Genomic DNA, 25,450 nt, shown 5'->3' on the forward strand with positions numbered 1-25,450 from the left:
GATCTTTAAAGCGCTAAAGGCCAAAGCTAATAAGCACTTGACTAACAGACGTGTCCAGCGACAGCTGAGAGGACGAGAGTCGACACTCTGACCTTTTCCTCACGAAGATGAGGCTGAAGAGGAAAAGAGATGAGAGAGAAACAACTCAGAGGCTGAGAGATGTTCCAGCCGTTTACTGCGCCCGCCCCGGTGCGTCTAATTGAAACAGAGGTGAACCTGTGGCTGACGTTCTAAACACTTTCTGTCACGGCTGTCACTTTAAATCAAAGATATCACCCCCGGTTTCTCTCCCACTCACGGCGTCGATCAACAAACCGACTCTTACCAGCCACCGAAAGACGCAATTACAGTTAATAACGGTGGGGAGTGTGACATCACGGCTCTGACAGCCAATTACAGGGCCACGCTCGCCTTCGGGCTTTACCAATCCAGAGACAGTGAGACAGTTGCCAGTGGCAACGTATAGGTCATTACCCGGCTATAAAATAAACCAGCATTTTAATTGCTTCTCATTTGTGAATGTTATCATTCAGGCTGTACATCCAATTTCACCCGGCCCTTTACAACCAGCTGCCAGTGGAAGACTGATACCTCAGCCATTACCAATACTATGAGCCTTATTTTTATAGACTGCTCAAAACGCTGAGAGCTGCGCTGCATCTTCTGCTTAAACTGTTTTTATTGGGCTGTACAGCTGAACTTTAAATATATTTTTTACACTTTTTAGGCCACTCAGATGTATATATGTGTACTGTGTTGGAGGGTGCGTTGCTGTGGTACTACAGTCTGTTCATTTCACTGCTGTAGTTACGCTGTCACACGCTCCGTCTCCTCTTCTCCTCCACTCCCCTTCTCTAATTCCTGCTCCTCTCCTGACTCCTCTGTGATTTAGAAATTGATCGAGGTTCGTCATCGCTGGATGTTCTAGTCCCGTCAACGTGTCTCAGAGGAAGAGGAGGTGAATTCACAGATGAATTCTGCAGGGAAGCTTTTCACCAACACGCCTCCTATTGGATTATTGATTATTGATTGGTCAGATTAACTGATGGGGGCAGTCGGGCTGTTGTGGAAGCAGCTTTACTCTGATATTCATAACATTTTAAGACTTGTAGCCAAATCACCTGTGAGAGCTGAAATACCTGCAACACCAGCAGCAGCTCTTCCATTAACCATGTCGTTCCTCACCTGTCCACCAGATGCCCTCAGTCCTCTCCTCCTTTGCCCCCCCACCTGATCAACGCCTGTCCCACAGTTTAACTTCACCTGTTTCCTTGTTTTACTCATCAGGCCTCAGTATATAAACCCAGTGTGTTCTTATCTTGCTGCTACAGCCTCACGACCCTCGTGTTTAACCTTGTTTTCATATTGTTGTGTTTTGTAAAACTGCCTGTTTGACATGTCTGTTTTTGTGACTGTCTTCATACCCCAAAATCCAAGTTGAATCAATTTAATGTGACTGGTTGAACTGGGCTGCTCGTGTTTTCTCCTAGAACTTTCAAACTATTTGAGATATAATTATAGAATGAAGATAACTCATGCATTTCCATAAAAACCCAATTATCCTCAGTGACAGAAGACGTGTTTTCCAATATAGCAAAGTCATTTTAATTTGCAGTAATTTGTGACTGTCAGTAAATGAGAAAAAACCCTCAAATACAAACACACTCTGGCTGAGGTGAAGTGACTGAACCTCTGTGTCACTGGAGAAAGACGACTGAGTCATTTCGGGACCATTTGCTGCTTATTCAACTTCATATTGACTTAAATCGGCCTGAAACTTTATGGCATGTTCAGCAAATCAAATATGCACTGATTAAAACATGCCTCTGGGTTCTTGGCAATTAATTGGAATTCATTAATTGCAGCCTTCTAATTTATGTCTGTCTCTGTTTTCCCTATAATTAAATAGCATTTATTTTCAGGACATTATGAATAAATTATCAGAAAAACATGGGCAACTTGTGAACCAGTAATTTATTCACAGATATGAAAACTCTTATTTTGCAGAATAATTGACGCGGAAAAAATGTGAAATTTAATGACATTTATATTCTTAATTCAGGTTCTGTATATTTGGTTTAACGGCTGACATATTGATATCAAAATTGATTAAACTCTAATTAAAATAACAGGATACAGGATTGAGGGACAATCCTGTTCCACAAAGCAGGAAACTAAGTATAAAGTAAATTGAGAGTCTTGTTTCATCCGTGATACTTCAGCTCCGACACCTGAAACCAACTCAATTTGTCTCTGTGTCAGTGTGTGTGTCAGTGTGTGTGTCAGTGTGTGTGTGTGTGTGTCTGTGTGTGTGTGTAAAACAGGTGAAGAGGAAAGTCGCTCAGGCTGCACAGCACATCTGTTCTTCTGCTCCACTGTTCAAGCTTGACGTGAGGCCGCTGTGGACGGCGGCTTCACTATAAGGAGAACGGATGGATGGATAAATACAGAAAGGACTTCTGAATCATTAATAATGCACCGATATTCCACCTGACAAGAACAGAGGAGCGACGGGAACATGCAGAGAGACTCGAGTGAAGCAGAAAGGAAAAAGGCCGGACAGGCGGAGGAAGAGGTGGGAGACGGGCGGAGAAGAGAGAAGGCATTGTGACAGACAGACGGGTGGATGGAGGGAGAAGAAGGGAGACGGGTGAGAGGCAGACTGTGATACAGGCTCCGAGTGGGAGCTTGTCGTTTGCATGAGAAAAGCAGGACTGGATGGATCAGCAGAATGACGACGTGTCAGACGGACAGAGGAACCTAATGGGCTCCGAACACTGAACGTCTCCTGCAGCCAACGCACAACACACCTCCTCTCACAGTGTCAAACTAATACTCAATTCAATCCACACTCAGAAACCAGAGCAGGCTCCAATTAAAGTTTGTTCCTCTTTTAAATCCAATTCATTAATAAAGTGATTACTGTGGCACCGTCGTTCTTTTTTCTTTAAAGACTATTCCAGCGTAATTGTTGCAACATCACTGATAATTGTCGGTGTTGCCAGAGGGGGAGAAACACACATTTAAACATGAAGACTGCTATTAGCACCTGGCACGAAGACAGAGGTGACTCAATTAGATTCTACTGATGAAAATGTGATGTTGGAAATATTCAAATGATTCTATGAGTAAATGAAAGGAAGTGAAAAAGGGGAAAATCCAAATGGAGGCAGAGGAAGTGGGAAGTAAGGAAGTACAAATACTGTGTTTCTGTTTGTAAGTAGATATTTCAGGTGTTTGTACTTTCAGATTTCATGTCAATCATGTCGTTCATCTTCATTTACAGTTTTTGAAGATAACTAATTGACAATTACTGCGATTCAGTCATTTATCACAATGTGCTCGACTAATATAAAACTGTCATGTCACTCTGCTGCATTTGTAATATCATAGGACAACACAATATTATAATTAGTTGTACACAATCCTCGACCATGAGCTACATGATTACATTTTGATTTCTGTCCAGTGTCATGATGGAGCATCGAGCTCTGATATGAAACACCAGCATCTATCAAGTATCGGTGGAATCTCAGGGCCTCATTTGCTGAGTAAATGAACTGAAAGGAGAAAGTGCTCCTCTGAGAGCGACTGGAGGAGGCCGAGCGTTCGCAGCAGCAGGAGATGGAAATGAGACGGAGAGGTTTATTTATTCATCGATTTCCTCCCGCAAACAGCTGGGATCATTCGGCGCCTGTCGCGGTCAAAACAGCTGGCGGGGAAACGTGACAGAGAGCTGGACTGGAGGAAGCGCTGGAGTGAGACGACGGCTGAACCCACGGCAGGATGATGTGACTCCCACTGCTAATTACTGCATTTTCTCATCTTGATTTGAGTTCCATTGCTGAAGGGAAGCCAGGCGAGGCCGAGCACAAGCCGTCAGACGCATCTACATCCAGTTTGCAGGCTTAAATAAGAGGTAGTTACGGGAATAGACGTGTATAGACGTGAGCAGCATTAACTCATCAGCCGAGCCGTGTTCTGCCTCTAAAGCTCCTGTTTAGTTTCCCAGGTGGTGAAAGTCTTTCCCCGTCTCCGGCTCCCAGCTGAGTCTGGGCTCAGATGTCAGGATGAAGCAGCCGAGCTTGTTCCAACCATGATCCTCGTTTTGTCAAAGCCTCACGTCAAGATCCAGCGCAGGACTCCCTGCTGGGGTTTCAGGCTGGATGAGCAAACACCACTCACATTTATCCTTCTGGCGTTAAACCTCCGACACGACGAGACGATGCAGCTACAGCGTGTTCTGTCTTTTAGATTCGTCTTGTCTGTGGGAAACTATTCTGATCCTGTGTCTCCCTCCAGAACACCAGTGAGTTACCTGGAAGTCTTTGTGAATCCAGTGAAAACCTCCCTTACTCAGAATGTTTTGTTCTTTGGGTTCTGAGCTTAAAAACTTGCGCTGAGCTCCAGCTTCTCTTTATAAAATCATCACGTACGGACATGTACTGTGCATTGAGTCAGATCTCCTTTAATCCACATTCAGTTGCTTTGCAGATCCGTCTTAATAGCAACGTTGAGCCATATTGACGAGGTCCAGGGTGCAATAAAAGAATATTCTAAATATATTAAATGCAACCTTAAACTTTTATATTGAAGTTTTTTTAGTGGAACCTCGAATCTGCAGCGTTGCCAGTTGCATTGAGTCCAGATGCCTTATTTTGAACTCCTCTCTCTCTTTCCCTGTACGTTTCCTGTCTGCCGGAGCGTTTCATGGGACTTTGTGGGCCCCAGGCAAAAAGGAGCCTGAGGGGCCCAACATCCAGACAAACAGAAAGTAAGTTCAACTGTAGAGCCCCACCACCATCCCAGACACACCACACATGCATTAGGAAGTTCTACTCTACAACCAAACTGCTAGAATGATGAGGCCAGTGCTCGAGGCCTCAATCTGTGGTTTCTGGTAATGGTGTTGTTGCAGTCTCCTGCTCGTAACTGATCACAGCAATAAGCAGTTCTCAGGGGCCCCCTTTCCAGCTCAGGGCCCCGACACTGCCCCCCCCGTCTCTACACTCGTGAGCCTCTGAGTAAGGACACATTCAGTCGCAGTCAGCAGCAGAAGTTCCTCCTCACCTTCTCTCCTGTTGAGTTTGGCGAAGCCGGCGGCGTGGCTGCTGGACAGCTGGGAGGAGCTTCTGAAGGACGACGGCGGCAGGTGGGACACCAGCGGGCTGTCACACGCTCCTGTCGACCAATCACAGAGCAGAGAAAAACATACACAGTTAGGACTTGTAGATACTTCGTATTTTCTGCGTTGTGCACGTGTGAAAGGAAAACTCCGGTGCCTGACGTCTTTGCTCCAAGAAAAGATCCATTAAAGTTGATATTTTTGCAATATTAACCACAAGCTGTCAAATATGGAATATTTCCCTTCTCATAGTTACTTATTATTCATTAACCTTGTCAGGAGTCATCCAGAAAGGACCATTCATAATTCATATATATTCATTTCCATCCCACACATCCCACACACTAAATATTGAAATGAGGATTATATAATATAATATAATATATACGTACGATTTCAAATCCAACATCATCAACATAAGAACTTTACTGCTCAGAGGAGTCAACATATAACCAAACAGACACTGCAGCACTTGTTGTGAGTGTTTCAGCACAAAGCAGAAAACCAAAGGTTGTGTGGGGAAATCAAATTTATTATTTTAGCCTGGATCGAGAGGTGAAGTTGTATCGTTGAACTGCAGATGAGTTATAAGAAGCTTTTGACTCCACGTCCCTCAGCTGTAAGAAGTTCACCACAGCAGGTTGATGCAGATTCATCTCCCCTCTCTTAGGAAATGATAAATCATAAAAGCAAATGGATGGAAGCCTCCAACCTCCTCTGCAGGGTTGAGATCAACAGTGAAAACCACACGGAGGATATCAGACGCAGCAGGAGACGGATTATTCTCCGTCTCTTTTAGTCAAAAACTGTTGAATTGTTAGGAAACAGCAGGACGGGAGCTCGTGATGCTGCCAGATGAAAGTCTCTTATCTCCAAATTGTCGGAGCTTTTCAGGACAGACACCGAGAATCACTTTCAACCTCGGAGCTGCAGAGTTTATCCAAAGGGGTTTTTGAAAGGATTTTGTTTAGGCCAAGGGGGAGTTTTAATTTCCCCCTTCCTTAAAATCAAAGCTCCAAAAATGGAGGTTTCACATGAAAACTTCTGCATTGTTATTCCAACCAGGTCTCTGACAATTATAAAAAACACCAGAGTCAGAGCGGAGCCTCGTCCCTGAGAAGAAGGTTTAATGTTCCCCAGGTGGAATCAGGTCTCTGAGCTGTAACGGCACCAGATTAAATGACTGAACAGTGTAATAATGTCCAGTTGGATGAATGAACAGTGTAATTCTGCACTGGATGGATGAATGGAAGCTGTGATCATGTGGAGTTGTGGAGATGAACGGTGTTTGGACTGGTTCCTACCGGCTGGATACTGACGGATCAGAGGAAACCTTCACGTGTTAACACACTTTAATGGTTTACGGATGATCGACTGCAATAAAAGCTTCATACATTACACATGCTGCAATAATGAACAGTAATGGAGCTGGTTTTAATCGGCTTCTCCTCCACGTTCTCCCATGGACATAAAACACGAGTTATTACAACGCTCTTTACTCTTTCTGCAGATATTTCACTTGTTTGTTGAATTTTCATCCCACTGAGGAGAGAGAGTTGAATGTTTGTTCAGTGAGAAGCTCTGTGGTCGGCACAGTGTAATTATATCTCACACAGAAACACACAGAGATCCATGAACATCAGCTCGGTAAATATTCATCATTTTCCTCCGGAGCTGCAAACTTTCACAGTCAAACTGACGCTGCCTCCGTCTGAAGCCTCTCTGGTAATGGATGTTGTTCTCCGCCGCAGAGACAAGAGCCAATTACTGTGATTCACGTCGCGGCCCGATCCCGACCCACCGCTCTGACAACGAGGCTCAGGCTTCGATTACTCTGTCAACACTAATGTTCTTCATCTCAACAACACGAGGTCTTCATCTGCCTCTTCAGCTCCACCACAGAGAAAAATCATAGTTTGGGTTAAAGGACTATAAACCCACCGTGAACAGTCGTATACAATTTATATCTATTTTTATATTACTGATTATATATATGATTTAAAATGCAGGAGGCCTCCGGCTCGTGGCTCCTGTGGAACTCCTCCTGGTCGTATTTATCCCTGCAGGGCCTTGGACTGACAGACACTTGCTACCGTGGATGTTGAGTGAGCCCTCAGCATGAAAAGCAGGTGAATTACAGTTGTCTGAAGAGGAGGAATGAGAGGCTCGGCTCTCCAGTGCAGAGTGCTGTAATTCCCTGAGGTGATAATGTGCGGTGGTAACACTCGACACAGAGCGAGAGAGAGAGAGCGGCAGGAGTTTAAAAAACGCTTTTCCTCAGCGGGGTTTGGTTTTTAAGAGTGGACGTCGCTGCCAGTGTGACCAGTGGAGCACAAACAGACGGCTCCAAGCAAAATGGAGCTAAATGTTGAAATACCTGCCGGACGCTGCAGCCACTGAACCTCGACACTGACCCTGACCGGGTGGGACCTCTCCTGAATAAAGATTACATGGAAGAAACACTTAGTGACATGCGGGAAAATAAGAAGATGAAATTCTCCTTGTTCCTGACGGCCTCTCGGGATTGGAGGGACCCAATGTTTTCATTAAAGAAGTGAAGGATCATCCTCACGGCTCGAACCCATTTTATCTCCTGCTGCCAATTTCCTGAAAAAGCAAATAAAAAGGTGTCGGACTCAATGTGCAGGGTTTCTGTGCGTGATGATGATTTAAATCTCTCCAGCAGTTCATCCATCCTTCACTCCCCACGTCAGTTTTTATCATTCAAGGTGAGTAAACTGTGATTCTGACGGCAGAAAAGGAAAAAAGTCTCAAAAGAAGTGTCGAGGCCTTGGCTCCGTCGAGCACGATTAATCACCGGTGACATGACAGGTGGACTAATACTTGGCACCGGAGCGACAGCGAGGGAGGCCACGGCTCATTCACCTGCATTGTCCACTTCTTTACTGTTCTGCTGAATAACAAAGTGCCCACACTGGAGACCCTGAATACCGATGAGCTCCATCCATCACCTCAACAAACAGCAGCGAACGGGAGGTCCCGCACTTCAGAGCTCTATAAGCCACACGAACCCCCGAGTGCAGTGCTTCTGAGAAGGAGCCCGGCAGAATCATTTCTCCATTCGGAGCACATCGCAGGAGGCAGCAGGATAATGAGGCCGCAGCGATGGTTGTTTTTGCTCCGGAGCACTAACAATCATCCTCAAGCAGAAAAAACGTCAACGTCCATTTTACTAATGTGCAGAACAGCTGCCTCCAGGTTTGACCCAAAGAGGTGCAAACTACTCCTTCAGATGCCAGAGGAGATATACAGGGTTGTGTTTGAGTGAGTGTATCTGGATGCAGCACAACCGGGCGTCTTAACGAGCTGATTCCAACTATTGAGTTCGAGCTGCATTAGGCAGGAGTCTAATAAAAGATAGGAATTGTATTAAATCACAGCGTGAGTCTGTGCGGAGAGCAAACGCACCATATCTGAGACGGCCTGTTTTCAATTTCTATCTGCTCACCACATCTCTTTTCATCTGCCGCACACAAATACAGAAAGTTTTCCTGAACTAGGGCAGCGACTAATGACTTGTTTTCATTATTAATAATTGGCTGTTTTTACTATTAATCATTTTGTGTGTAACATGAGGGAAAATGTTGAAAAATGTTGTCAAATCAATTGTCAAAACCCAAAGATATTCAACATGCAAAAAAATGTATGAAAATATAATGACAACAAAGGATTTATGGAGCCCAGAAGGGTCACAATCATATTTTGAGGATTACCTTTGCATTCCCTTGCAATAGTTTCCTGTTTGCATCATGCAACATCTCCATCTTTCCTGTTTGCATCATGCAACATCTCCATCATCCATCCATCATCTATACCGCTTATTATTTCGAGGGGCTGTAGCCAAACCCAGCTGACATTGGGAGGGGTGGTGGTGGTGGTGGTGGGGGGGGTACAACCAGGACACCAGTGTACAACCATTCACTCTCACATTCACACCTACAGGGAATTTACAGTCTCCAATCTGCACGTCAGCCTCAGGACCGTGGGAGGAAGACAGAGTTCCCGGAGCAAACCAACGCAAGCTCCACTCAGAAAGAGCCGAACCTGGATTTCTAATATCTATGAAAATGTGAAGTCTGGTGTGAGTAACAACCTGAATGTGTCTGATCTCAATACATCTATGCACTATGGAGATAATGTGGCCAATCAGCCTTGGTGGAGATACGTGCCGTTCTAGTTGTGGTTGTATCACTGTGTTAATGCAGCGTTCTGTCTTTTATGTAGTTTTAGACTTTATCGCCCATATGGCTCAAAGAACTGCGGCTGAAAAGGAGCCAGCTGTCAAACACTGGCACATTTACAGAAATGACATTAATGAAATGTAATGAAACGAATCTATCCTCTCACTCACTTACTATCAAGTATTTCCCTGTTGATCTACTGATCCATTAATGAACTAAATGTTTCAGCAGCGCAAGATAAAAAAAAATATAAATATCAGCAAATGTACTAATGTCTATTAACCAGACAAACAGAGTTGATGAGGCGCTAACCCACCGATAACAGTTTGTGGTTATATTCTCTTATATCTACTTCGTGCACCCTCTTTCTGGATTTATATTCTGGCCGAGACAGATGAAACAAGCTGATTAAAACTGCTGAATAATTCAAACGGGAGCCAGTATCTGCTCTAAAGCCGCCTGTGGCCCGACTTGTTAATTGATTAATTGAAATGCAGAGCAGAGTGCTGTGCTAACTAATACCCTGAAGGTAAGGACATGGCTGCAGCTCTCCTCTCCTGCTTTCCGGAGCAATGCTTTGACACAAATTAATAGCACAGGATGAGAGGATCTGATCGGGCTTCACAGCAGCATATGGCACAGACAGCCAGGCCACACGGCAACTTTGAAAACTTCATCCAGTCATTACTGCAGTTTATTCTGGTTTATTCTGTATGAAGTGACACTAGCTGGGGGCTGCTAACTGGGATGTCCAAAGATAACACAGTCCATCATCTAAAGAGAACTAATAGCATGAACATGTGTGATCCTATTTGTGTCGGTGGCACGTTTGCATGTTCTCCTCGTATCTTCTCCGGGTACTCTGGCTTCCTCACACAGTCCAAAGACACTTTGAGACTCTAAATTATCTATAAATGTGAATATAAGGGTGAAAATCATATGTGAACCCTGTGATACCCTGTCAACCTGTCCAGGATGTACTCCGCCTCTGGGCAAATGTGGGCCGGGATAAGCTCCAGCTTCCTTGCAACCTGAAAGGATTAGTGCTTATTAATTGATTGATGTTGATGAAGATGAGGTTGAGCTGCAAGAGGGATTTAAATCGAGTCTTTCAGGTGTGATTGGTTCGTCATTTCTGTCTTTGCAGGATGGACGAAAGAAAGAAGAGAGTTCTGAGGAATGTTAAGTGAAGAAGAGGCAAAGAGATGGATGGATGGAAGGACCGTTACACTTCTGTCTTTGGATGGTTAGATGTCTCGATTTTTTGGTCCTGATGCGTCAATACAAGGCGTCTGCTGAAACTGAGTTCAAATCGATACTGACAACTACCTAAATAAGTTGCTCCCAAAGGTTTCATACTTGTTTCATGAAAATGTCCAACAGTTCCCTCAGGAGTAGCATATATTACTATTTACTGAGAAAATGTAATAATAGGGCTGATAATCTCTGACTCTCCCTCGTGGAACTCCACGCTCCCAAACCACTGTGTCACTTGAACACAACACTGTTAAACCAGCAGTTAATACTCTGCCTGTGATATATATGAATGTCAGTGTTCAACCTTATTTATCTGAAGTTGTATAGTCGGGCTAAATCTGATCTAAAAATAGTTTAAATTGACCTTTAAACACAAAACAATTAACACCGACTGACCCGGTCCAACGTGCTCCGATCAAATGTTAATCTGCCCAACAACTATAATGAGTGTCCCTACTTTAAAACAGTGCAATGAAAATTAAATCACTTGTTAAAACACTTATTTTCCAGCAGAAACGTGTTAATCCCCTCGAGAGTCTAACAATAGCTTTTCCTCCTTTAGTGTCAAAAGACCTTTCAGCACAATGTGGTTTAAAAATGCAGATTAATGCAAGTGCTCGGTGGATCGTCTGTACAAACACGATCCTGATGCCTCAGAGCAGAGAACAGGCGTCCTGCTCGCTGAGGCTCGTCACACCGAGCGGCGGCGGCGTGGGCGGGAGGACAGGCGGCGACCAAATCAAGCGATCAAAACAGCCACGAGCCGCATCATCACAACAGCATTTAAAAATCTCCTCATCTCTAAAAGTGACAAGTTTAACTCGCGTAAACACAGAGAGGGAGTTGAAACGAGCCGCTGAGAAGTTTCACCGGGGGTTCAGTTCAAACGCTGCTGAAGCCCCCGAAACATTCACTTTGAATCATAATGCCAGAATTATGCAGATTCAGAGGGAGAGGCTGCCGGCTACATCACTCGTGCTAATGGCTCCAGGGGGAGATATGCATCATGAAAGATCTGCTAATCCACCGGCTGCACTGATGGTGTAAATGATTTGAATATATTACCCCTTAATTGAAAATATCAACACATCCATGTAAAAAAAAAGGCAATTTGTTTCTGTCGTTCAGGCTAAAAAAGCACAAAAATATTCACATCACCCAGGCAGCTTAGCAAAATTAATTCATTTTAAAAGCGACACATTAAATCAAATGGGACACTGGGGAGTTGAGGAAATGGAGAAAAACAGCACCGCTAAGACTAATAATGCATAAAGTATTATATAATTAATATTATATTATATATCTCCGGCCCGGGTCCATTCATCAAAGTGGAATGTTTTCTTACATCGTGACGGAAGAGTCCGACTTGTGGTGCAGATGGTTTAATAAAAACCAGTGTTTGTTGGCAGACAGGATGTAAAACCAGTCTCTGACTCATGGGTTTACCTCAACCTGCGAATTCTGCAGCACCGACACCAAACCAGTGTCTCTCAGACCAGTCGCACACAAACCAGTTAGACCTCCATCAAACTCCAGAACCCAAAGAGTTTAAGAAAAGCTGTAACATCCAGTTTGTTTCTGTCCAGACTCAACTCACGTTCTTGTGTGTGTGTGTGTGTGTGTGTACGTCCTCTTCCCACCAGAAGCCGCGGTCACAGCATCTACTTAAGTTTGACTTTACAGCCGTCCTCCCTCAGGAGACATTAGAAGACAAATGCTCCTTTAAAAACGTCTCTGCAGTGAACTGGATGTTCTCCGTCTTCCTCTCACACGCTCACAGCTCAGATTGTCCTGAGGCCGGAAACACAAACTGCTGCTGAGATTTCTTTAAAAAAATCCAAGAGAAGAGTTTTCGTCCTTTTGTCGACAACTTGTCAACAGGAGAAGTGATTCTGAACTTGTGGCCTGAACAACTGTATCTCCAGTCACAGCATGTGGGTCGACCTTACAGAGGCAGAAATACAGAAAGAAATAAATGTAGAAATACATAAATGAATAAATCTAAAAACAAATAAATACGTGTAGAAATACAGAAATAAATACATGAATAAATGTAGAAATACAGAAATAAATACATGAATAAATGTAGAAATACAGAAATAACCAAATTGAATGTATTTATGTATTTAATGATTTATTCCTGCATGTATTAACTGTTTACTTCTCAGAACAGACTGATCTAAAAAACACTGACCCAGGTAGAAATACACAGAGACCCTTTCAGTTCTCATGAATGAAACAAGAGACGATAGCAACCTTCACACCAGATAACACATGCAACCCCCCCGCTCCTCAGGAAGATGCTGGCTGGAGAGATAGTGGTGGTTTGGGAGCCGAGGACCGTCGGTAACGTTGTTCTGCACCAGAATTACACACGTTTGTTTTCCTGCCCCGTGAGCAGGAACCCCAGAGATAAACCACGGTAACTTCTGAAGAATCCAAACTTCCCCGTTATCTAACCGAGCTGCTTTTAGAGAGAGACACTTCATATCAGGCTGAGTTTCACCTCTGTGTGTTCACAGCTCTGTAATCACCTCCTGCACTGATGCTGCAGCTTAGTGACAGGGTCTCATACGTCCCTGCAGTCGGTCTACCGCAGGGAAATAACCACGAGATTCACCAGGTCAGCAGCTCAGACGGCTCCATTAAACCAACCTGTACATTTAACACACATACGTAGAAGTTTGCTTAGTTTCCTGACAGTAACAAAGTGCTCATTCTGTCTTATTATAAAAGGTTTGGCTGCAGACTTCAGTGAGGACTGAGAGCCTCGTCCCCACTGCTGCACCAAGAGCTGTTCGCCTGTTCACTCAAACTTCAGTGAGCTTCAGTATGCAGAACCTTCCCTGAGTCCAAATTGTACCAAACTCCCCACTGGATTTCTTCGGGCCCCCGAGCAATACACCTGAAAGTTAGATAGAAATGGTGTGAACAGGTTTTGAAGTCGGCAAATTGGAAACACTTGTACCCACAGAGATTCCATCACATTTCAGTAATTCTGATTTGGAATGGGCTGTTTGTTTGTCCCGTGGTGGTGATGCTGGTTGCGGCTTTGCTTTCTGAAACCGTGTAAGTGACCTGCAGGGAAAGACGCCAAGTGTGAAGCCGATAAGATGAAGTTCTCTGGAGCTGTGTGAGCCACATACACACATTTAGAGATTTATATCCTAGACTTCTACAGTGTTTATGGATACTAGCATGAGAAGTTACAACTTGACGAAGGAAAAGCCTTTTAGTATCTCTCATATGCTCTCATTAAACTGGAAATGACCCACATCCTGTCGTGGCGCCACAGTCTTTAAAACTGTTATTTAATCTTTGTTTAATTGATTGAGTTAGAAACTAGAAGAGGTCCGGAGGAAATCCCGTTTAGAACGAGGCCCGTTCCTTCCAGTTTCAAATATCACTTGACATTAATATTAATAGCGGAGCAGTCTTGCAAAAACCTACAACTTGCAGCAGGGATCTGCAAAACTGAGAGCAGAGCACGACAACCCACACACACACACACACACACACACACACACACACACACACACACACACACACACACACACACACACACACACACACACACACTCAAGAGCCAGCAGGGGGTGAAATTGTAGAGTCAGTTGAGAATAATGCTGCAGGAGAAGCGACAGGAGGGAGCTGCTAAATTCCCTGAGCAAAACTTATCTCCATCATCCCTCTGGTGTCTTCTTCTCCTCTCATTCCTCCTCCACCTCTCTTCACCTCTATTGACCCTTTTACTCTCCCTCCTGAGATCTCTTTTATTCCTTTCAGTCCTCCCCTATGTATCTCGTCCTTTCCTCTTCTATCATACCTGCTGTCCTCTCTGTCATCCTCCTCCTCCTCCTCCTCCTCCTCCTGCTTTGTCTCATGAAGTAAAAATCATGTCAACGATGTGAGCCGGTGCATCCAGAGAGCAGATGGTGGTCTGTAGACACGTACAGCAGAAAGTCAGTGAGGGATAAAATAAGGAAATGCAGCAGATAGTGTCACTGCAGTCGTCAGAAACAACCCCCCCCTGAGGTGTATCCTCTCATATTCCTCCTCCTCCTCCTCTTCGTGCCTTTTCTTGTCCACATTCAACCCTCCTCCTCCTCCTCCTGTCCCTCACCCTCCTCTCCTTCCTTCTGTTTCCCCTCCCAGTGCTTTGCTCTGATTTTAGCTCTGTCTTGTTCCATCGTCGCTGTGCACTGACACCGTCCTCCGTCCTCCGTCCTCCTCTCTGATACAAACCGACCGGCCCTGCTCCTTCTCATCAGCGCCGGCTGCAGAGTCTCAGAGCAGCCGGCCGCGGAGCTGCGGTCACGAAGCACTGACTTCATGAGGAATGCACGACAGTGACAGAATCAGGCAGCGATCAGCATCTATGTTTGTGTGGTAGAGGTCACGTTAGAGTCCGGGCTGGGAGGTAAACATGTCTGATGCACTGATGCAGAAATCAGCCAATTAGCTTTGCGAAAAATTAATGCACGGTTCAAAAGTGCAACATTAAGGAGCCACTTTGCTTTCAAGGTGAATCTTTGAATTCAGGACATATGAAAATGTGACATTAACATTCCCGCAGAGCTCAGCAACACCACCTGTCTCTGTCGGGCTTGATGAAGAGTCCGCACTTCATCATCTTTAGTCAGTGAGGCCGACGGCAAAGCCAAAGTGTCACAGCGCACAATGTTCTCCTGTCGTGTTACAGTAGCTCACAGCAGTAGATTTAGTTAACCAACAAACTGGTGAGTGGGAGTTTTTACTGGGAATGTGTGAACGACACAGGAGATAAAAACAAAATAGTGTTTTTCGATGTTTTGCATAATCCTCCACGATAATAACTTCATGCATTTGCCTTGTTAGGCTGGAGATAAACTTTCATTTAACTACACGTGGATCTACACATCATGGCTGCGTCGCATATCCTGCAAAACGCAATACACACATGAGCTCTAGGGGGCAGTGCCCGACCTCCAGTGACCAGTTCTACACGATCTGAGTTCTTCTTTAGTGGGAAACTCCGAACAAAGAGAAATCGTCTAAACAATTACTCTCACAATGCTTCTGGTTGTCTCTGTGAACGCATGACACTCTGAAAGCTGTGTGAGTTATTCTGGCTTTACAGCAAAGTGAAAGTTTAGTTTTTTCATGTCTCCCTCAGCGCTGAGATAAATCTACTCAGACTATTTGAACAGAAACTGGGAAACAGAGACAAAGAGAAATGCTGAGGAGGCTTCATCCCTCATCATGAGCGTGACTGAGTCTCACGAGCTCTGCACAGACGGACGCAGATCCAGAAATCAAAGCAACAAATCATCTCCGACGATGACAAACACATGATGTCTGTTTTCATTTTTCAAATCCTGCAGGTCCTGATATCAAATGGATGAACTGCAGTCCTCAGCTCCCATTGGCTGGTCCATTTAAAGGGTCATAGTTGTAATTGGAGGGGGTTTAAACAATTTAGAAGCTGTAATGTTCAAAATTCAAATTACTAGTCTCACACTCTTTACGGTAAGCTGTAACAATTGTGTCAGTTTTGCCAATTTGAGCTAACTAGCTTGGGTGAAGGCATTTTACATGTTACATGGTGACATAGATGCTTTATAGAAAGGAACAAACTAATCATTTCAGAGTTTTCTGTGGAAGAAAAGTCTCCTTTTGAAACTTTACAACTTTCACATTCACAAAAAAAGCAATGAAACACAATAGAAAAGCGAAAGAAGCAGAATCTGGGCACTTTAACTTCATGTTCCCGGGTTAATGAATCCAGATTTGTGACTGGTGGACTTTCTGTGGCTCTGTACCCTTGACTTCCTCCGATCCCACTTTGCCTGCACACATTTCCATAAATGACATTAAAGAAGAGAGATGAAGGGGATTTACACTCAGCTATTTTCCCGTTTCTCTTCATCCCAGCTCACACTGACGCTGCCCTGTTATGAATCATCAAGGACTGTGTGTGGAGGGGGGGGTGTTGCAGGGAATATTCAGAAGATGATGGTTTATATTCACCGGTTTATGTTCTGCCGAGTGCAAACATCCAGCTCATTGATAAGCAATAAATTCCCATTTGACAGGGCTTTGCAAAAACCTGAGGTCGGCTGCAGAATTCAGGCCGTCCTCAGCGGTTTTCTTTGCCAGATTAATCCTGGAAGAGATGAGGGATTCTCCGGGAGCTCTGGGGTTTAATCAAGCGACCTTAATATTCCCCCCGGAGCTCCCAGAGTTTAAATGACCAACTCTTTTTAGAAAGAGGTTTGTAATAACCCCTGAGTTTGTCTTTCAGCCTCCAGCGTCTCAGCAACTCGGCAGAAACACGGGAGGTGAGATTGAGATAAAGAAATCATGATCACCCGCCCCGTGTTTTATTGCAATCACAGGTGGACAAAAAGCAGAATGAATTTCTCTGCAGCTTCACAACTTTCATTTGACAAAACGACTCCAGCGGCTTTTTAAACTCAGACTTTGAGGCAGCACAGGATGTCTTTCTTTCAAATTTAGGCTTCTAAACGTTTCTCCTTGAGGGCGGACTGGGACTCGGAGGAACCAGGGAGCCGGCGTCACTTTAACGCCCGGGGAAATCAGCACACGCACACACGGTTGGAGTGTGGTGGTGTTATCTGTCATTAGGGTGGGATTAAAGTCATTTAGTGTTCTTGAGATTATCTGTCATTAGGCCATGATTATACACACTGCAGCTCAGAGGGGAGATTAAAAAAAAGAGACTGATGACACTGGGGGACAGAGCGAAGGAGGAAGATGGAGAGTTCACCTGCAGATGATGGGTTAGAACATCTGTCCTTCATTTATGGATGATGAGTGATGGGATTAATGATTTAGGGGAAAGAAAACTCTTTCATTCCTGACAGAACCCACGAGAGAGGATATAATTTTATGAATAAATGATAAGATTGTGCGTCCTTTTGACAGGTTCGTGTATTGATTGTAACTTTACCTCATTTTCAGCAACCAGTAACCAACAATCGGTGACTCCTGGCTGAAACTGGAAGCTGCCGAGCGGAGGGGAAAGTTCTGGTGTAAGTCGCCCAGACGCTGAGTTACTGTGAGCGAGGAAACACAAATGTCAAACCTGTCACGACGTATTTTAGCTCCTTCAGTTCACCGAAGACAAACGGCTGCAGCCGGAGCTCGGCCCCGGCAGCGGCAGAGCAGCGAACCAAATGATGTGAGGAGAGACGATCACTAAGAGAATGATGAACAACAGGTGATCTCTCTCTGGAGGATAAAGGCTTTAAGGACAATTTATTGCTTTGAGGGAGCTGAAGATATCTTTTTGTATTTTCAAGCTTTTTAATTTGGATTCCTAAAGTCGGTTACGTCAGTTTATTGCAGTTTGTAATGGTTCTCAAACTGCATCTGATTTCAAACCCTTAATAAACGTTAAAAAGTCGTAATTAAACTGTTTATTCAAATCTACATTCAAACACTGATATTTCTAGTGGACTCACCATTTGCTTTCATTTTATTAGACTTTTATGTTCACAAAATTAATCGCAAGTTATTTCTCTACAAGCAAAGTTTAATTTACTTTAATAGATTCTCTTTCAAACGCAGCCAGACAAGAATTCCCCCGTTTTCCTCTTCCTCTCATCTTCCTGTGTAAATACACACTGAGGAGCTGTAATGTAAATCGTAAGTGAGCTGCTGCTGCTGCTGCTGTGTGACCACCGCTACCTTCAAATAAACATGTGGACTGGGAATAAACCCACAGTGTGAGGTGTTTAGCAGCAGGTCAGATGAGTCTCTCTTCACTGCAGGCGGCTACATCTTCATACTAACGTGCCTGCATAACCTTTGACCTCACGTTTGCTTGAAACCACCCAGGACCAACTTTATTTAAATCTACTGAGCAGAGCAACGTACACGCATTAATCACACGTACACACCGACCATGCAGCCCTGTGAGGCTGAGCTTGGTGATGATTAGCAGGTATAGTTACCACCTCCTCACTAGCGCCCCCTACACAACCTGTAAGTCGTGAGGGTAGAAGTTCTCCCTTTGTTAAAAGGTCTCTGATCTCACCAACTAAATATGTCGTACTGGTCCAGGACAAACAGAGCAGCTTCATTAGAGGTGCTCATTTTCAATCTGGCAGCTTTAACTCTCATTAGCCACATGCTTCTGTCTCCAGCTGCATCCACACCAACAGGACAGAGTTATTCCACAACCTGGAACAAAAGTGTGGATTCATGTTCCGCAGGTTGCTCAGGTTCAGCTGTGTGTCTGACAGCGTGTGTGTGGGATTCTGCTCGTTCCTCTTCCTCTTCTTTCTCTCTGCTGCCTTCGTGCTGAATTCACAGTCAAACTTTCTGAAGTTTTCCCCCCTGTTAAGCCGCCGGGAAACAACCTGCAGACTCACAGAGGTTACAGCCTCATTTCACAGGAAGAAAAAAGAAAAACCCACCTGAAAGGAACAATCCACCGAGAGACACTCTCCCAAACTCTCACATCTCGTCGGCCTGTGATGTTCAAAAAGTCGCAGCAATTTACTGCCATATTTAGCACTGGATTCCTTCTGCACAGCCGCCATTCACATCCAGCGATAATTTGCTGTGTTCGATCAAAGCCGAGTGCACGGGCATACAAACAAGTTGGAGGCTGGCTGACGTGTGTTTGTGCCTCGTATCTGCGATGACAGACACATGCTTTATTCAGAGCGCAGCTTTCCCCGAGGCAACATTCAATTCTGCTCCTTTTCCTCCGCTGCTCCAGCTGGAAAAAATTGGTCCCTCTTGCTGTTTATGATAGATTTATCACCGTGTGATTTTTGAGTGTAAGTGCAACATCGTTACAAAAGGTGGCGATCTTTTGAGAAAGCGAGTTTTCTGCTCTCGTTTCGGTCGCTTACCTTTCAAAATATGATAATGAGCTCAAACTCAAAATTCAAGGGAGATGCCAAGTTACCTTTAAAGTTGTACTGAGTAAATAACTATATGCTAATAACTATGTAAATAACTGTATGCAATGTGAGAGGTGTTACGGTGACAAACCCTAAAAGGATTATCACAACATTTAAGCTCCACTTTATGTTTTCACCCGTCGGCTGGTCTGTTTGTTGGTTGGTTACAGATTTCAGCGAAACTTGGTGGGAGGAGGGAGAACCTGTTAAAGTTTGAGATGGATCCATGAATTCTTTTAGCACTTTCTTCAGTGTTGTAAGAGTTTTTTGTCTTTCGGTTTCCACAGGAAGTAATTCACGCATCTTGATCTGTTCTATTTGTGTGTCCAACTCTGTGCGGATCCTGGTTTTCATCAATTTCCCAGGAATTGATTAAAGCAATTAAGCATATTTCGGGGGAACTGATATCTGTGAGTTTGTACGACTCGTTGCAGCTCGGTTGAGTTTGAGGCGACTGTTGGGCCTTGTTGGGGGTGTGAGCTCTACTGAGTGCCATTTTACTTTATTGTGTTTTTATTATCCTTTTCCGTTTTTACATTTTAACTCAATTATGTTTGTGACGAGCCTGTGAGGGGTCACAACAGTGTGTGAAAGATGTAGAGGATTAAAATGTGGTTTTGTGAGGGGACTGTTGGGCTTGGTGGAGGTAGTTTCTCTACTGAGTGATGTTCTACTTCTTCTTAGTTTTACAATCTGGGACTTTACTGTTCTTCTTTGTGGTTTTTGGCAGCTATTCCACCTCCGTATTCTCCAGATCCCCGTAAGAGTGAATGGCCACAGTCTATCAGGTGGATGGCACCGTTATAGTCTCTGCAAACACTGAGCCGACCTGCCTTCATTCATATACCTCCGAGCAGGAAGCTGCTTCAGAACACACAGTGACTCTATCATGCTGTTAAAATCAAAAAGCGATTAAGCACACACTGGTTTTGCAGCCCTGCAGGTGGCTGTTCCACACGCCGACTTCCTCCAATCACAGCACATGAACCCCGGCGCCATCTGTGGCCATTAGAATATGTAAACCTACTTTGTTGTCATTATGTCCCACCTCCATAATGAACAGTGAACCTTCTCCGGGGGACGGAGACATGAAGCTGAGTCTGAAACCTGCAGCTGAGATCCCTCCACCTCCCCAGACTTTATTTATTATGCTGCTGTGGTTTATGGTCCGTGCATGATGAGTGCTGCTGGGTCAGGACGGGCGAGATACACAGAGTGGGGAGAGAGTCGGGGAGAACAAAGCAGCCGAGGCAGCGAAAGAAAACAGAAGACGAGAGGAAACACGAGAGTCACGACATGAAAATACTGATCTTACCTCCTGCTGGACCAATAGAAAGATGATACAGTATACCTACTATTCAGTATTGATCAGTCTTACACGTCTGATGGAGCTTTCACTCTGCCCACCCACGATGGCATGAGATCGTACAGGAGAACCTCTACTTCAGAATTTTATCCGTCTGTGATTCGGACATCAAATGATGGTCTAACACTGTTTTGAGGCTTTTACACATTGACAGACGTGAAACTGCGAAAAACAAAGTATCTGCATCGGTCTCGGTCATAGTAAAGTATCTGTATAAAAAGTCTCAATCTCAATCTAAAGTTTTCAAGTCTTCTTCAATACAGCATGATGTTCATTTTTGTAAATTATGGTCCATCTAGCGTCAAATAGACCATAAAGCACCATATGCATTTGGCGTCAATACTGTGTGATTGACAGCTAGTACCGACCAATGGGTGCAGGTCGCAGGTGTATGTGGGCGTGCAGCTCTCATGTAGGCTCCACCCCCTGCTCCTCCAAATATGGTTACATCTGCTTTAAAAAACAAAATGGCGTTGGACAAAATGTCAAACTGGAGACTTTTTAAAAGCGGCAGCTCACAAACCAATCAGCGGAGGAGTCACTGCCGAAGTCTTCACCGCTCAGTGAGTCCATTAAACTGTAACTTCTTTCCCTCACGTGTAGATTCAGTGGCTCTTTAGTGATGATCTCTTTTCATTACAACTACCGCTACTCATGCTAATTGAGCCCAATTAAGAGCGAGGGGTGAATGTTTGTGTTCCACCAGCAGAGCCTGAGCTTCTAATCTATTTCCTCTGTGATCCATTCTGCATTTGAAAGCTTAAAAGCTGTTTATATGGCTGCATATTTAAACTTGTATCGTCTGAATTTCTTATTCGCAAAACTGAACACGCACACAAAGGCATGTTCCTGCTCTCCCTGTCAAAACTGTTTTAGTGGGACGAGATGAAGCAGCAGCAGAGACGAGGCAACAGGAGAAACAGAACCAGAGGAAGCAGAGAGGAGGAAAAGAGCAGAGAACATGCAGAGAGAGAGATTATAGGTGATGTGGTGAAAACGGAGAGAGGGAGAGGGGGAACGTAAAGAGGAGGAATCAGGAAGAAAGAGGCGAGCAGCACCGCAGCAGCTCTCTGAACCAGGTACAGCAGGAGGGCAGAGATCTGTGCAGAAGGCAGGAGGAGGTTAGAACCTACAAGGAAACAGCAGGAGGAGGAGAGCAGAAAGACGAATGGAGAGATGGCTGCAGATCTGAGTCAGAGAGCAGGAAGGAGAGATTGAGAGGAGAAAGAGATTCTGATATTTTGACGAAACCGTGAAGAGAAACAATTTTATTCGGACTGCATGCTCCTCCTTGCATCGCCTCCTTTCTCCCTTCACCTTTCACAGGAGCAGGAGAAGCAATCGCTCTCTGTCACACTGTTGTTCAGCCTCTTCGGCTGCAAGACCATCGAACCTCAGCGATTTCTGACCGTGTTGCTCATGTGACTTTTTCAAATCACAAAGAGAAAAGAGCATTGAGGAGACGGAGGAACGGAGAGCAGCTGCAGATCTGAGTCAGGAAGGAGGAGAAGGAGATTGAGAGAAGACTTCACGGAAGAAACTGAGTTTTGGGAGAAACGATGGAAGGAGTCAGATTTATTCTGAATGTTTACTTCTCCTTGCATCACCTCCGTTCTCCCTTCACCTTTCCCAGGTGCAGGAGAAGCAATCGCTCTCTGTCACACTTCTCCTGTTGTTCAGCCAGACGCCTCTTCGGCTGCAAGACCATCGAACCTCGGTGAATTCTGAGCATTGTTGTTTATTTTACATTTTCAAATCACAAAACGAAAAGGGCAGCGAGCAGAAAGACGAATGGAGAGTTTAGCTGCAGATCTGGGTCAGAAAGCAGGAAGAAGGAGAAGCTTTCAAGGAAGAAACAATCAGAGATTCAGATAGTTTGGAGAAACTGTGGAAGGAAATCTAAAAGACAACAGATCTCTTCTAAATTCACACTCCTCCTTTGTCCCTTCTTACTACACTACTCTTCTGTCGAACAGCCGAACGCCCTCCCAGTGAGAAGAAGAGGAAGGATGAGTATGAAGAAGATTAAAGCTCAGAGGAAGCCTATAGGGAGGGAGAAGACTGGGATGGTGATAGGGAATAAAACACACAACCAGATTAAATTAAATAAAAAACCAAGGGATGAGCAGGTGGGGAAATAAAGGAGTCGTAGAAGAGGAGAGTAAAAGCAAGGATGGATGGATGGAGAACTTTTACAGCCATCTGCTTCAATTACAAACAGACGTGCCTCGTTACACTCTGAGATTCATCATCTCCTCCCTTCACGTGCCTCCTCCTCATCTATCTGTTTGGTTTTCTCTCCCTCTCGTCCTCCTCCTGCAGGAGAACAGACATAAACCTGCACATTCACTGCTGAGCTAAACCGTGTTCACACTCTGGTTCACTGGCACATGCAGAAGCCCACTCCTGCCACTTTCTCGTGCAGACACGAGCTTCCACAGGCACCGACATATCTCAACAGTTCATTAGAGAAGAGTGAGAGAATCAAACCAGCAACCTCTCCCCCTCACACTCATGCTCTCTGGAGTGTGTGAGCACAAATCGTCACGCTGCCCTGCGCACCAAATGAACCACGATGCCCTATAACGTTGTTTTACGCACACAAATGGATGAACTGGCTTCTAACGCGTGTGGGTGATAACGATGTGTTCGGAGTCGAGAGGCATTTGTGTCCGGAGCATCAACCCCTGAGCAAAGGTCCCCACGAGGGAATGAACCTTTTAACCCTGGAAGTCAATAAGCAGCTAATTAAATGCGACAGAACGGAGCGAAGAAAGGGGGGTGGGACACTAAAGTCCTTTTACTACATGCTTTAAATCACCTAATGTGTGTCCACAGGGGGATACATGTCATCTGCTCTTATAATAGTCGTAAATTACTCAACTCAATCCATATAGAACCACTTTAACTCCCCCTTTATTCAGCCTGTGCGCAACGGAGACGCGCCATCCAACATCCAGACACCTGCGTTTTTATTATCGCTCATGTTGCTGAGAACAACCAATCTGCAGAAGTCCGGTGTTTCCAGAGAGGAGGACACAAGCAGGAACCAGAGGAGACTGTCCGGGGTCTGCAGCAGCCCGGACCTGCTCCGTCTCCTCCGGGGGAAAGTAGGAGAACGCACGGCCACGCATGCTCACCTTCTGCTCCCGTTGTCCCGCACCGGCTGGAGAGAAGCACGAGGACCTGAGAGATAATCCAAGCGAGTGATTTAGTCCACAGATCCATGGTGAAGCGACGGGAGGCTGCAGAGGAGAAGAGAGGAGAAGAGAGGAGAAGAGAGAGACGAGCGAGACTAGCGACTTCTCCTCTCCAGCTCCGAGAGAGATCTGCTCAGAGAGAGAGAGAGAGGAGAGAGAGAGAGAGAGAGAGAGAGAGAGGGAGAGAGATCTACTCAGAGAGAGAGAGAGAGAGAAAGAGAGAGAGAGGGAGAGGGGGAGAGAGAGAGAGATATCTACTCAGAGAGAGAGAGAGAGAGAGAGAGAGAGAGAGAGAGAGAGAGAGGGGGAGAGAGAGAGAGACAGAGAGAGAGAGAGAGGGAGAGGGGAGAGAGAGAGACAGAGAGAGAGAGGGAGAGGGGGAGAGAGAGAGAGGAGAGGGGAGAGAGAGAGAGGAGAGGGGGAGAGAGAGAGAGAGATATCAGAGAGAGAGAGAGAGAGAGAGAGAGAGAGAGAGAGAGAGAGAGAGGGAGAGAGAGAGAGAGAGAGAGAGAGAGAGAGGGAGGGGGAGAGAGAGAGAGAGACAGAGAGACAGAGAGAGAGAGAGGGAGAGAGAGAGAGAGAGAGAGAGAGAGAGAGAGAGAGAGAGAGAGAGAGAGTGGGGAGAGAGAGAGAGAGAGAGAGAGAGAGAGAGAGAGAGAGAGAGAGGGGGAGAGGGAGAGAGAGAGAGAGAGACTACTTTTGTACCATTTGTCCAGTTTCCACCAACAACATCTGAGTGTTTGATACTGATGATGATGAAACTGAATGAGAACAAGTTGTGTGATAAAACATTACAACTTTACCTCTGTTTATTAGTGTAACATTTATCATTCATCTTTCAAAATAATGTTGTTTTTCATGATTCTATTATAAATACATTATTATATCCAGGACAGAGGTGTAATGTTTTCAGGTTGTCCATCCGTCCATCCTATTTATTTTAATGCCATATCTCAAGAACTTCTTGAGGGACTCTTTTCAAATTTGGTTCAAACATTCACTTGGACTCAAAGATGATCTGATTAGACTTTGGTGATCAAAGGTCAAAGGTCAAAGGTCACGGTGGCCTCACATATCATGTTTGTGTCCTCTTGAATGTGACCTGTAGGCAATTTCTTCAAATTTTGCTCAGTTGTCACTTGGACTCAAAAACGGTTTGATCAGATTTCAGGGGTCAAAGGTCAAGGTCACGGTGACCTTATATAAATCTGGAAAAATAGACTAGAATCTGACCTGCACTCAAAAAAATAATGGAGTCAGTGTGTAATACTCACTGATGCATGTTTTATGCTTATTTTATATATTAAAATTGAGTTGTACATTTATTCCAGACTAAGTAAGAGTTACATTAGGAGAAGTGCAAGTGGCAATTCAGTGTAAAA

General features: G+C 44.7%; 1 protein-coding gene across 1 annotated transcript in view; it reads right to left on the reverse strand.

The window, feature by feature from the left end:
• LOC118117193 (contactin-associated protein-like 4) overlaps window positions 1–24,179 on the reverse strand; it is a 64,244-nt gene extending 40,065 nt beyond the window's left edge. Inside the window, exons 1-2 of the mRNA XM_047342147.1 lie at window positions 24,009–24,179; window positions 5,071–5,181 (exon numbers count right to left, since the gene is read on the reverse strand). Coding sequence (XP_047198103.1) covers window positions 5,071–5,181; window positions 24,009–24,096 — 199 coding nt within the window. The 5' untranslated portion in view covers window positions 24,097–24,179. The remainder of the gene's footprint in view (window positions 1–5,070; window positions 5,182–24,008) is intronic.
• Window positions 24,180–25,450: the final 1,271 nt, after the last annotated feature.

The sequence above is a fragment of the Hippoglossus stenolepis genome, chromosome 11 (assembly GCF_022539355.2).
Source record: "Hippoglossus stenolepis isolate QCI-W04-F060 chromosome 11, HSTE1.2, whole genome shotgun sequence".
Lineage (NCBI taxonomy): Eukaryota > Metazoa > Chordata > Actinopteri > Pleuronectiformes > Pleuronectidae > Hippoglossus > Hippoglossus stenolepis.